General features: G+C 37.3%; 1 protein-coding gene across 3 annotated transcripts in view; it reads left to right on the forward strand.

Annotated features, from left to right (window-relative positions):
- The window catches only part of LOC126041377 (septin-2), a 40,521-nt gene that overhangs the window by 22,983 nt on the left and 3,558 nt on the right, over positions 1-13,980 (forward strand). For all 3 annotated transcript variants that reach the window (XM_049806947.1, XM_049806946.1, XM_049806948.1), the window contains exons 10-12: positions 260-343; positions 1,355-1,412; positions 8,522-8,615. In XM_049806947.1, coding sequence (XP_049662904.1) covers positions 260-343; positions 1,355-1,412; positions 8,522-8,590 — 211 coding nt within the window. In that variant the 3' untranslated portion in view covers positions 8,591-8,615. The remainder of the gene's footprint in view (positions 1-259; positions 344-1,354; positions 1,413-8,521; positions 8,616-13,980) is intronic.

Genomic DNA, 13,980 nt, shown 5'->3' on the forward strand with positions numbered 1-13,980 from the left:
TAAAGTAATTAGTTAACAAGAAGAGGACAGCATACTTTGGGTCTTTGAAGAATATTGGTGGGAGGGCACTTAAGTATGAATTGAAGACCAATAAAAATGAAAGCAGTGTTCTGGCTAGGTTTATGGCAAGCTTGGTCTGTAAGGATTATCTTTCCGGTAAAAGCATCCATTGTATACAACAAAAATAGAAGATAAAAGGGTGTTTTTCTTCCCTTTGACAAGAAGGAGAAAGTGTTCAATAGCCCTTTACATGTTCTAGAACACACATGCAGGATCTGCAGGAGGTAACCCAAGATTTGCACTACGAGAACTTCCGTTCAGAGAGGCTAAAACGAACTGGCAAGTAAGTATGTGTGCACCTTTGGGCTCTGCTCCTTGTGAGTCTCTCCATCCACTGTGATGTTCGACTTGCTTGTCCTCTTAACTGATCCCACCTGTAACTAATTATTTCTCATGAGATTTCAATCTATGGAGTTACTGAAATTTGTATGAAATGCTCTTCTTGAAGAGGAGTAATATGTAGCAAAGTGCCATGCTTACAAACAGCGGTTCTTGTTTTGTATCCATTCCCTTTTCTCTATGCTTTTAATGTGCATAAAGAAGTAGTGGGCTGCAAGCAAGATAGGTTTTTATTTAATGATGACTACTTGTTAAAAATAAACTCTAGTGGGCACATTTAAATAGGCCCCAGCCTATCTGATTGGGTAGGATGTTGCTTCTCCAGTTATTGCAGCACTGCAATGGTGGCTGTTCTCTTGCCCCTTCATATAGGGCTAGAGAGAGAAGTTTAGACCAAACAATCTTTTTTTGGTAATGTGTGTGGGTTTGGGGTTTTTTGGGGTTTTTTTTGCTTTTTGATTTGGGTTTTTTTTTTCTTGGAAAGGCTTCTGTCCTTCGCAGCTTAATGCAAAAAATCTGCATCGATCTGTGCTGTATCTTTTTTGATAGCAACTTATTCTTGTCCCCACTTTACTTGTTCTGTAAGTATTCAGCCAAGCATTTTGATCTTAAAGAAGAAAAAAAAATAGCCTACACAGCTTTTTAATGGTTGATTTCTGTACCGTGTATAGATAGTTGAGGGAATCTCTTGATTAGAGTAAATGGTAAAAAAATCCACATAGCAGCGAAGAAATCGAATTTTAAGAAATGGAGAGTGAATAACAGGAGTCTGTGAGGTAAAGATGGCATTTTACAAAAGGGAAGCATGGGTTTAAGAATGTCCTAATTTCCCCTGTGCGGAAGCATGTAGACTTTTTTGTTGTCGTTATATTAACTGAAATAGGAGCCTTGAATCTGTTCTTGGAGATTTTCACTTCTGTATCTTATACCATCAATGTGTTCTTTTGTTTAATAGGCCTGTTGAAGAAGAAGTGGTAGACAAGGATAGAATCCTCCAGCAGAAAGAGGCTGAGGTAAGAAGGAGCTTCTAAAACTGTTGTTCTTTAATATAACACACTATGTTCCAATTTCAGTATTCTATGTCAACTACTGGCTACAGAGTGTAAGATTGGAGTAATGAAAAATGACAGACCTAATTTGAACATACAAGATGGCCATACAAAGTGTTTTGTTTATAGTCACTTGTGGATTGTGGATGGTAGCATGTGGACTCCTGGTTGTAGGCAGGGTATTTATTATTTCCAGTTTGTATGCTAATTTTCTGTAAGGATAGTTGCTATTTTTTTATGTATTGAAATCAATTTACGTTTGTCAGCTACATGTGCTGTTTTAAACTTAGTATGTTGGGGTAGACTGATAGTCTAATGTAATTTCAGATGTGCATGGCTTACTATGAGCGTGTTACCAGTAAATTTCTTCTTATGCCTTGTGGCTATGGAGTAGAAAAAGGTTGTTGAGTGTTAAAAATCCCATGATATAATTAATGTGCATGTTTTTGCATCTTAATCTTTGACTTGCAGCAAAATTCATAGTGTTTCTGTTGTACCAGCCAACTTATGGATTTGATGTTTTCAACCTCTGATTTCTTACTCTAGTTTCAAGTTATTATTAGGCCTTTCAACTTAATATTTTTATGCTAAAGTTCTAAAGATTCAGAGAATTTTAGCCTACTATTTAAATTCAGGTATTACACTGCCAGTGCTTATGACTGCTTGCACTGTGAAACTTAAGACTTGCTGCCAACTGAAAGATAGTGTTTTTTCTGTTTATCCTTCTTTTATCCAATTCAGCTTGGATCCAAGTCCATAAATGGAAGAAGGTAGGATTTAAAAGATCAATGCATACATGCAGTGATTTGGAGTAAGAAATAAAAACCTACAGTTTTGTGTGTTTCTGAGGTGAAAGATTGACTCCCATATGTGGAAATTTTTGGAATATAGTTACTTTTCTCTGTGCATTTCCTTTTTCCTTTATAGCATCCATATTTAAAAATAGCTAACCCTGGTTAGCTATTGGCTAACCCTGGCATATTGACATAAATAGCAAAAAATCTTCCTAAAAGGAAACGCAGAAGCAGCTGATTATCACCATAACTAGTAGCTAATAATATGAGTTACTGGAGACTAAATGAGCTGCATCTTTATCACTGTGTAACTTCATTTCAGCAACATAAGCATGCTTGATGGCCATGCACTTAGAGTGGAACTTCTGCTAGTATTCTGTACCCGGATTAACTGCCTCCCATTTACTGATGTATTTGCAAAACAACAGTAGACCAGCTGATAGCTAGGCATACTAGATGTTTTGAAAATGTCAAGAGTATCATTTGGAAATGTTTTGTGTGTTTTCCTTTTTTTCTTAATGCTTCCAAGATTCATGCAGTAGACTTTGAGAACTTAGGTCATAACTTCTTCTCCTGTTATTTGAACTATATAAATTGTACATGCCTAGTAGTTAAATAGAAACTTGGGTATTAGTGTAGAACTATTTGTCTTAAGGCTTACATGTGAAAAAATTCCCCTATAACTGTTTCGCCTGGAAACTGTTGATATGGCAGGGAAGTTATTATATACTAGTCTCTTCTAACCGCTCTTGTGTTGAATGTATTTATAGTATTTTTATATCTATATATGTATGTAATATATTATTTTTTGTATAATATGGCGAAAGGGATGAAGTCTTGAATTTCTTGGAGGACAGTCTCTGAAAGTTTCCTCTGGGAGTAATCATCTCTGAATAACTGCTGCTGAAGTTGCAGAGGATTAGGTTAGAACTTGAAAAAACAAATAAATTTTTAACTTCTGCGTTCTATTGTCCCAAAGAGATCAAGAGGCTTTGCTGAATCTTCTGTAGATAAGCCGGTATGAAATCCCTTCATCTCCATATCATCCCTAAGGTTCAGACTGGGAAAAGTCTGCGGAGGAAAGAGGCACAGAGGAAATGGGCTTGCATTCCATGGCCTTTGCAGAGAAAACAAATACCATTTCCCCTCCTGTTTTGCATTCCCATCAGTAACGGTGCTTGAAGTTCTATTTACAGTTTTGTGAGGTTTATATAACCTTGGAAGGAATGAATGCTTGGGCTAGCGCCAGGATCATCTTTATCAAGGCATCACTTTTGCTAAATGATCTTTTATTATGTTAAAGGATGTGGTCCCCAGTTCAGCAATTTGGAATTGCTATCTGTCATTTTGGATTTATTGCTCAGTCTGGTTGTGCTTTTTGCTCATTTGCAAGTGATGACCTGTTTTTCTGAGCTGGGAAGTGAAAATAAGAATAAAGACATCCATGTTCCTTACTGTAAATATGCTGCAGTTCACCTTATTTTGACGTTGTGGGCACAAACTTAAAAGTTTGTAGTCTTGTGCCATAATCTTCCTACTCCAAAAATGTCTCATAATAAAAACCTTTCGAAGTTTTGAGAGGCAATACTTCCAGAAAAACGTTAAGGCCATGATTACATGAAATGGCGAGGAAAGAACTTCCTCTGATTTTTCCACTGAGCTACCCTGAGGCTTTGGGCAAATCCCTTTGCTCCACTGTCTTCAGTGGAATTGGTCAGCAGCAGCCTGAATATAGTAGAATTAACTGCAACATTGAAATTGTTTTCTCTCTGTCCTTCAACTTTCTGAATGTGCTTAATCCTTTATCAGATGACATGAAGAACCCTGGTTTACTGTGTGAGTCAGTGGGGGAACAGCCTGCAGTGGCTGGGGTGTATCAGCAGCTCTGTGAGTAGATGAGGATATGATGAACTCTTACGTGTGCGGGTAACTGCCTGGTATTGCAGGTATTTGTGTAAGTGTTTTCTTGAAAGTTAAGGTGAAAACTTCTATGTGGAGAGGCAGCATGACTGCTGATGAAGGCCTGCAGCCCTGAGGGGAAATAAAAACAGCTCTAAGGTTTAATTTGTATTGTGGAATGTTATTGCCCTAGTGCAGGGGGAAGGAGGCATGCTTTATGCAGAATGCTTCAGCCTTCCTCTGTGAAGTGATGTAGTCTCAGTCCTGGGAGAATATCATGAGAAGAAAACCCTTAGTAAGCAATTAGCAATGGGAATCCCTCAGGAGCTGGAATGAGGAACACCTTTTTTTTTTGTCCTTTTGAGTTGTTCTTTGAAGGAACAATGCTTGCTGCCCATGTAGTGCGATGGCTGTGGCCATAGTGACTTCTGCTATTTATAATGTCAATGTGTCCTATGAAAGACATTTATCTAGTTGGTAGCCCCTTTTCCAATATAGTACCCTTGTCAGGAGTATTTTTATTGTCTTAGGTTAACAAGATTAGTTGTACTCTTTGGTATTGGGAGTATCTTTAACCAACAACAACTGTCATGGGAATGTCCTGGTATGCTAGAAAATCCACTGTCTACAGCTTTCTATCTTGCCCTATTCTTGCAACCTCTTCCCTTATGAACTTTCTTAGGTAGAGGCATGGGCAGAAATAATCATGCTTGGTGTGGGGAGGGGAAGCGGATTAGTGGGAAGTAGATATTGTTCATTTTTTAACATTTATTTTCCTGTGATATCTGTAGGGTTGTCGCTGAAAAGCCACTCTCCTTGTTCAGACAGGAGTAGTACTTGTTGGTATTCTGGGCAAAACATACCATAGATGAAATCTTGTAGGTAAAGCAAAGCTGTGTATCTGCGGTTTCTGTTAATGGTGTGGAAGCCATTAGGAAGCTGTATGGTTCACTTTTAACTCTGTAACCTTAAGTCTCATTTTCAATGTTTGTTTCCTTTCTGTGTTGCTACAGTAGTTTTGTGTGGTCACTACCCAGTAGTTACATGGTAGTTTGAAGTAAATTTTAGTCCTGACATGGTAAGTAAACTAAGTTGAGTTTATACCAAGGTTAAGTTTACTCTTTTGATTTTTGTTATCTGGGAATTCACAGGAATTGTTTGTTTTAACAGATTTCCAAACACTGTTTCCTAGCTTCCTTTTCACCATGTGCATTGACCCTGCGCTATCATGTTGCAGCATCCTTTCTTTAGGGGATGAATGCAAGTTCCCTGCAGAATATGTTAATGCTGCTCTTACAAGTGAGAGGGCTTACTGCTGAGCAAGATCAAAGTCATGGTATGCCCTTGATGCTTGCAATCCCCAACAGCGAAGGGAACACAGGTGTTGATATGACATCAGTTTCAGTCTTTTGTGTGGTCTTTTACAATCACCTTTATTAAGAGGAAAGACTGTTTATGTCTATCCAGTAGGTCTAATAAGGTGAAGACACACAAGTTGTTTTTGGCTTGTATTGTAATGTGTAGGAATGGTTCTTATGACCTGTCCTCTACTTGAAGAGTAATTGTGGAAGAGACTGACATGGTTACCACTTTGAGTACAATACAGCTTGATTCTTTTTTTGGGTTTAATTTTAATTTTACACTTGAGCTGATAGGATTCTTACTGCGCACATTACTTTCTCCGAGATATTTGTGTGCATTCTCCCCAAGTTCACTTATTACATCTAACTTTAGCCCTGTAGTTATGCAGCCAGGTTTTAGTGTGTGGTATCTATCATTAGTCATAGTTTGTCTGCTAAGAATACTGTTACGAAACTGATATTTGTGAGTTTGCTTAGAGCTCTTGAGAAGCCACAGTTTTACAGCAGAAAGCAAGCAATCTGGATTGCTTGCATATCAAGTGCTCAACAAAAAAACGAAACAAAATGCTGATGCAGCTGGGGATGCAGTGAGAAAGATAGGTGTGTACCTGTTTATTTTTTACTTGCCAACTTTCCTTATGAAAAGGAAACTTCAGTGTTGACTTACCTACTAATGGCCATAGGAGACAACAATGTGCCTAGTTTCTTTAGCAGGCTTTGTGCCTGAGTTTTTCTACTGAATTATGCTAAAATAGATTCAGAAACTTGCCATTATTTAGCTAATGGATGAGACTAACACTCCACCAGTAGATCTCAAAAACACCACATGAAAATAGAAAAGGAAAATCTTCTTACAATCTTAATGTTAGAGCAGAGTAGGTCTCCTAGTGCTTTTGTCCTACCTTACATTTGAGTCATATGCAGCATCCAATTTCTTTCATGGTGTGGGCACATTTTACCAATTAAGGTTAAGAAAGTGTGAGACTCGACATTGTATTTAAGTCTTAAAATGTGATGTTGGCTGTTAACAGAATGCTGTGTTTGAGCAATCACCATAATACATGTGCAGCAGTATCTTCCCCTGTGATTACTGAATGGTTTCTATTTTGGGAATGTTTCATGGCTCAGCTTGGAGTGCTCTTGGGAAAGCTCAAGTAGGCGAGCTTCCAAAAAGCTAGTTCTATTCTGATAGTAAATCGGCAGAGAGGCAGTTCAAAAGACCAGGTGTCTTACGTTTTTACAAGTTGATCTTTGAAACTTTTCTCTTTTCTTGGACCATGGAATCAATGCAACTCTCATTTCTGAGACTTCCTGCTTTTTTTTTCCTCCTTCATGCAGCATTATGCCATCTTTTTGATCAGAAGCTTTTAAGTCTTTCGCAGAAAGATGTAGATGGCTATACAATAATCATTACAGACAGCTGTATCTCGCTCCATTCCTGTGTGAATCGCCTTTTGTCAGAGTGTATTTATGCTGCAGTCACAGGAACCTGAATTAGCCTTTACTGAACCCTGTGCTGCCGCAGCAAGAGGATAAGTATCAGTATATAAGCCAGCTAGTTTTAGGCAACCTCTGTTATCTCTGGCTATGCTGCAAGCTTTGCACTTCAGTTTCTTACGCTTTCCCGAATCAGTATCTGAGGCCAGGCAAGAAAAAGTGATATAGGCATCTGCAGGTAATTTTTCCCTGTTCTCTGATGCTTCTTTCAGCTTTAAAAAACAACAACAAACAAACAAAAAAAACCAAAACCCAAGAACCACACCCCCCCCCAAAAACCAAAAAACCTCCCCCCAAATCCAGCTCGATGCCACATACATATAGTCAAACATTTATCACAGATTTTTTTTGTATTGAATCTGATGGAGTAACTGGTATCACAATAGCTGATGTGGTTGACTGGATGAAAATACAGTATACTTGTTTAAACATAGCAGTGTTTTTTGAGTTGAAGAGTTTCTTTCATACGTGCACACACCTCTGGAAAACAAATGAAAGCAGTTCTCCAACTACTTTTTTCCTAAAGGGGGAAAAAAGCTGGATATATTAAAAGCTACGCAGTTATTCTTAGAATAATGAAAATTTGCTATAAAAGCCTCACATTATTACATTATGACATGATCTCCAGTTTGAGACGGACTCATATTTTATACAATGCGTACAGAAATTGCAGCCTATTTCTTTTCCAGTTTGTAAGATAGGGCACTTGCAATTGTGTATGTGGAACTTCCCCACCTGCATTTGGAAGGAAATATTTAGTCATTTTTAAACCAAATTAGAGGTATTTGCATATACATTTTGAAAATCTGTATTGGTGTTTCTTATTCTTTCTTAGGAACATTTATTTAAATTAATGGGGGGGAAGCATTATATATAACTAGCATTTTATGAGATGGAAATTAACTTAGAAGTGTCATAAGAAAATGCCTTTAAGAAAACAGTTATTTCCAGGAAAGGTCATTGTTTAGATGTAAAAATATTGGTGCTTAATATGTTTAGTCTGTGTTTCCAAATTTTGTAAACATCTTTCTGTTTTGCTTTTGAAGTAGTTTTTAAATTCTGTCTGCACCTTGGGCTGTTAACTCTGCAATTTTTTAGCAACAGTATCTGGCTAGCCACAAGATGAGTATTAATACATGATTTTATGCTTTGAGCACTTGTATCAGAACAAAGCTGCTTCAGCTCACTCAAGCAGTGTATCTCTTCCACACAGAAAGGCCATGTCTTCTTTATTGTAGATTAAATTCACAGGTCTGCAAGCTTCAAAAGATTTGGATTTTATTGCTTAATTTTCACTATAAGTATTCTTACAAATTTTTTGTGAAAGTTAGGTGTAATGCATTAAAGGATCTGTGATGGGAAAAACAAAGTATTCAATCATGTGAATTAATCTAACATTTCCAGTTTATAAAGAGGCAAATTGGATCTGCGTTCTACCATGGAAGAAAAAGATTTAAAGTTTCCTGGATTTTGGATTCCTCATGAAATTGTTTTAAACATGTGGGGTTTTTTTCTCTTACAGCTGCGCCGCATGCAGGAGATGATTGCACAGATGCAGGCCCAAATGAGGATGAAGCCTGGAGATGATTAAGATGCTTAACATCTGGATGTATCAGGTATGACTTTTCTTACTAGTTTACTCTTTATATAAGATTTTCACAATTATTGTCAATTTTGCACTTTGGACTTGCTTTTACAGTACTTAGAAAAAATTGAATGATGTTCTGGGTAGACTAGAAATAAAGACCTATGCAGATGTTACCTTTCCAGCTGTTTTTAAGACCTGTAAATACTTATCTTCAGTGCCTCATTTTTGGATCATGCAGCTTTGTTTCTGTTAGCAAAAGCTGCTCAGAAAATTAATTTGACTATACATAAACAAAAGTTAGGGTGTTTTGGGGTATGTAGGCTGCTGAATTTATAGCAATTTTTTCAAAGAACCAAACAAAATTTTAGACAAACTGGTTACATGTACTCAATACAGAACTCCCTTGATGCATATATGATATATTAGGTGGGATCTGAATGAGTGGAAAAAAAAAAAAATTCATGCTTTCTTCTGAATGGAGCTCTTCTGGCATAATTCTTATTTTAAATGCAAGAATAAAAAAATAGAAGGATATGAGGAGTCTTATTGCTTAATACTTAAGTTTAATACTCTAGTTGTGATTGCTGGTCTTCTGGAATGTAAAGCTTGAATAAAATGGATTGTATTATCCCTTATGACCTTGTGGCAGCTGCCAACATTCCAAGCCTAAAATAAGGAGATTTTTTGTTGCCTTTATTTGAACCTTCAGTCTTCCTGTTTATATTAAAAAAAAAAAAAAAAAAATCTCCAAAGGAATAAATTTATTCACTGGATTCCTATTTAAGCAGATGTTGATGATTTTACTGGTATGCACACTGTGATCTTTGAGTGAAGTAGTTAAGGGGAAAAAACTAGTTCAAACTCAGGTTTCTTGCTGTCATAATTCCAAGTCTTGCAGATAGAAGAGTCTTCACATCATGTCTTCCAACTTCCATACTAAGATATATTTTCCCAGAGTTGGAAATCTAAACACTGAGGATAATTTTGTGGCTGACCATGCAGTGTATGCGATAGTGTCTGAGATAAAGCTCTTGCTTCCCCAGACAGTAGCTGGTAATTATGTAGCTTGTTAAATATTTTAGACTGAACTGAAGGTCCCAAGTTTTCATGGTGACTTTGTTATCATATGGCCAAACTCTGACCGCTTGTGAAAATGGCTGTTTGATGCAGGAAACCTTATGTAGTCTAAATTATTATTATGTTTTTTGCGAAGGAGCTCAATTCTTTCTGCGACTTGCAAATCACATTTAATTAACATGGCATCCTTTAAACTGATAATTGGTAAGAAAAAAACCCACCCTAAACCTAACAGGCTTGTCCATAGTTGTTGCTTGTAGAGCATAGGATGGCAAATGATACAAATATATTCAGAGCTTTTTCTTCAGTTCCTAGATACTGGATTTGCTGTGAAATCAGTATCTGAGGGCTAATAGGATGCAGTATTCCCACTAATGGTTAGCCAGTAATGGCACCAGAATTCTCTGTGTTTCACAGCTTCTGGCAATACTGGATATGATATTTATAAAAACAAATTGGAGCAAGGTTTGTCCCAGGCTGAATTTGCAGCCATGGATACATAAGTAAACAGAGTTCCGAGCATGCTCACGTGCATCCAAGTGAAATGTTATTGTGTAGATGCTTTACATTGCTAATTTGGAATACATCTTGGACTACTAAATGTGTTAAGCAGGAGAGCTTTGCAGACTTAACTAAGCATCCACATGATGTTGTGATTTCGTTTGAACTAAATCTTAAGAAAGTTAGTTGGTCTGAAATATTGAATGTGAACAAATTTGAGAAGGATTTGAATGAGATCGTCATATGTGGAGGTCCTGCTGTTTCTCTGGAATCTGCTAAACTGTGTTTCTGCAGCTGCTTTGGAAATCATGTCATTTGTCAGATTGCTTTCAGGAAAGAATTTTAAACTCCTGTTTTTCTTACCCTTGAGATATTGATTGATAGGCTTTTACCATAATTTGTTGGCTAATATGCACAGTCAGAACTGCAGTTGCAGTCCTGCTAAACCGGAGTGTTGCTGTGTGATCCTGTCAACACGCTGAAGTGAATCCTCACCTAGAACTTAGCCTTAGGGAAGTTTCTTTTATGCTTGCTAACTGATTTTGCAGTTTAGGAGGAACGATAATTTTAACCTGCATCATTCCCATCAGATTTATTTGCTGTATTTTACTGAACTCACTATTTCCAGAGATACCAGGAAACTTGTAATTAACACAGTGGTTAACAAAACCAAACTGTCAACAAATTTAAATATACTCGAGATCAATCTTCTTGTTCTACCACAGCTTATCTTGAACATCTCTCGGGTTCTAGTTTTACAAGAAATTTAAATTATCAGCTCTGCTACTGAAAGCAGTCTCTCCTCCAGTTGCTTTTTTGCACCCTTACTTATCCTTGTGCTAAGAAAAATATGTAACTTTATAACTTATGTAAAAATTAATGTTTTCGCTCTTTATTTTTGATAAATACTTATTCATTAATTTTCTTCAAAAGTCCCTTAAAAATATTTTTCCCTTCATAAAGTACAGGTATAAAGATGTTTTCAGATATTTTGGGAAAAGAGAAGTATGGTGTAAATACCTTCATAGATACAAGCTGGAGACTAAACAGTAGGATAATGAAATGTGGTAATATCCATTTATGTGAAATATGCACTTCCAGTTTCAGTTGTATTTTGGGGTGGGGAGAAGATAGCTGAATGCTTTGGGGTTTTCTGGAAAGAGTCTGGCATTGTATAATGATTAAGAAGTGCTAAATTCAAATCCTTGCCAAAAAGACTTAACGAGTCTGTATTACCATAAAGTGCTACACAGATGGGATGACTGGAAGGTCTGGTTTTCTTGATCCCTTTTGAATAGGGGCATCTTTAAAGGGTTTATGGAAAGAGCAAAGGGAGAATTTACTTCAAGCAGTTTCCTTTACTTCCAAGACTGGAGTAAGAGAAGCATAAGGGGAGTGACAAAGGCAAAGATTATATGCAGGGAATATACTCAGAGTTTCCAAAGAGGATGGACAGATTTCTTGCTGTGGAGAAGTAGAAGCCTGAAGGAGAATGAATAGCAGCGCTGGTGGAGACTGGATTAGAGGTAGGAAGGGAAGATGATTTTGGAAACAGTAGTGACCAGTGTGCCAACCGCAGTTTTTGACAAAAGCCTGCCAGTACAGACTTACTTTACAGGATGGTGCTGATAAGAGCTTTTCAGAGCATCCCTAACAAAGGTGTGTTGACCTACACTTTTGGCCATTTCCTCTAAACATTTCATAGCTTCTGTGTACAAACAGTGCATGTGGAGGTGTTTACAGCAGGCAGTGAGGGCGCTGCTAGACAGCAGAATACTCTTGGAATAAGCAGGAACAATTTTTTTACCCTAACTTTCGTTATACTAATCTTACAAGTCCATGTGAAGCATGGTAAAGACTTCCAAGACAAGCTTGATTTTTCAGATTTCTAAAATGCAAGACACTGCTGTAAAGTGTAGGAGCTTATTGCTTCTTGTATTTGACAGTTCAAATGAAGGATTGGACAGGAAGGAGATGGCCGGGTGGAATAAGTTACTAAAAACTGAAACAGATTTAGTTTTATTTGGATACGCCAGTACAAAATGCTTTTGAAATAAGCCTGCAGTAATTCCAACAGCATATTTACTGGTTTCTGAACTTGTCCATCTCAGATGAGCAATTATTACGAAAAGCTGGAATTATTTTTTTAAATGAAATGGTTATTGATGGGTGTTTCGTCCCTTTTTCTTCTCTGTTTCTGAAAGTGTATCTCTTTGCAATCTGTTTTCCTCTTTTTTATACTTACAAATCTGGATTGTCTTGTCTTCTGCTCAGCTTCAAGATCATACTGGGACAAACCAGTAACAGAAGCCAGGCTATGGAAAACAAATATAGCCAGCTGGAAATGTAGTTATGGTTAGGGAAATGTGTTCAGAAAAAAAACCAAGCATCTTGCACTTAAAATATCTGTAGGATGTTGAAAATTCTTCTAGTATAGCTCATGATTTCCACAAGTATTTTAAAACCTCCTGAGCTCACTAACACTGTTCTGATTCTTGATAAGAATAGTACTAAAGGCACCAAACAGCTAGTTCTTTCTACCAAGGTACTGACATAATTTAACAGAACAACACAAAGCATTGTCATAGCAACCAGCCTTCTAAAACGATGCTGCTGAATGCTGAATTGATCTGATGAGAAATGTCATTTGAGGAAGTAAAGATCATGTTGTAGTTTTTGGCAGCTGAAATTGAGAGCCTAGAGAATGTGAAGCTTGGGCAAATTTGTAGTATTTGGAACAACTGCCTGGCGCTGCTAGTGGATGTTTCTCTGGCTAGAAACTAGACTCAAAGAGCGCCATCGTTCTCCAACATTTTTCAGCTCTTCTAACCATGGACTTGTTCAGCAAACCCTGCCTTGATGGGCTAGCACAAGTTTTCATTTCCCCTAGAAAGTAGACTTCTGATAGAAATTGTCATTTTTCCTCTGCTACTGTATAACTGAAGTGCTGAACTTGTGTAGCTCCATAGGACCTTGAAGTTGACTTGTGTAGAAAGACCTTAGCAGGGTCCTCAAGAGCTACCCTGTAGCTGGTGCCCATCTGCCCTTGTGTATAATGTGCAAAGAGCTAGGCAGACTTCAGGTCTGAGTCATGTTATGGCTTTAATCCTTGATGTATAGAACAATAACGCTTTCATTTGAGTGTGTTCATCTAAGAATAATATCTTACATTTCCCTGTTAGTCCATACTGCTTTCAGTTGGTGAAACAGTCATGTTCCTGGATTGCAAGTAGAACATAATAAAAGACCATGTTGTACTTGGATTGTGACCTTGGCTGTTCCGCAGCATCTCTGTTTGTGGCCTTTGACAAAAATAAATTGCGCAACTCTTCCCAATAGGAAAAAGGTAGTACTTTGTTAAAATTGTAGTCTTCAAAGTATTGTACAGAAAAAAATATGTATCATTAATATGATATGTAAGTCTGAAGTATTAGTCAGGTCTGGAAAACCTCCTGTACCTAAATATTGTCTGTCTTTTGGCTCTTAAAGAATCTGGCTTGGATTTCTCTCAGTCTGCATTTTTTGTATGCAAAACTTCCAGGAGTTTGTCTGAACTTATTTCTATAAGGAAAATTTTCCCTTAGAAATAGTGGTGTATCATTCTAACACTGTAGGATTTATGCATCTTGAAAAGCCCATTCCCATTAAGACCAATTTCCAGAACTGCTATGCTTATAGAAGAGAGGAGAGCAAAATGGCCCCCCCCACCACCCCAAAACCAAAACACTCTTTACTTTGCAGACTTAAAAGCTTTTGAAGGAATGATGCAATGTTTGCAAAACATAAAATGAAGAAAATTGAAACACACAATAACA

Source organism: Accipiter gentilis, chromosome 7 (assembly GCF_929443795.1).
Source record: "Accipiter gentilis chromosome 7, bAccGen1.1, whole genome shotgun sequence".
Lineage (NCBI taxonomy): Eukaryota > Metazoa > Chordata > Aves > Accipitriformes > Accipitridae > Astur > Astur gentilis.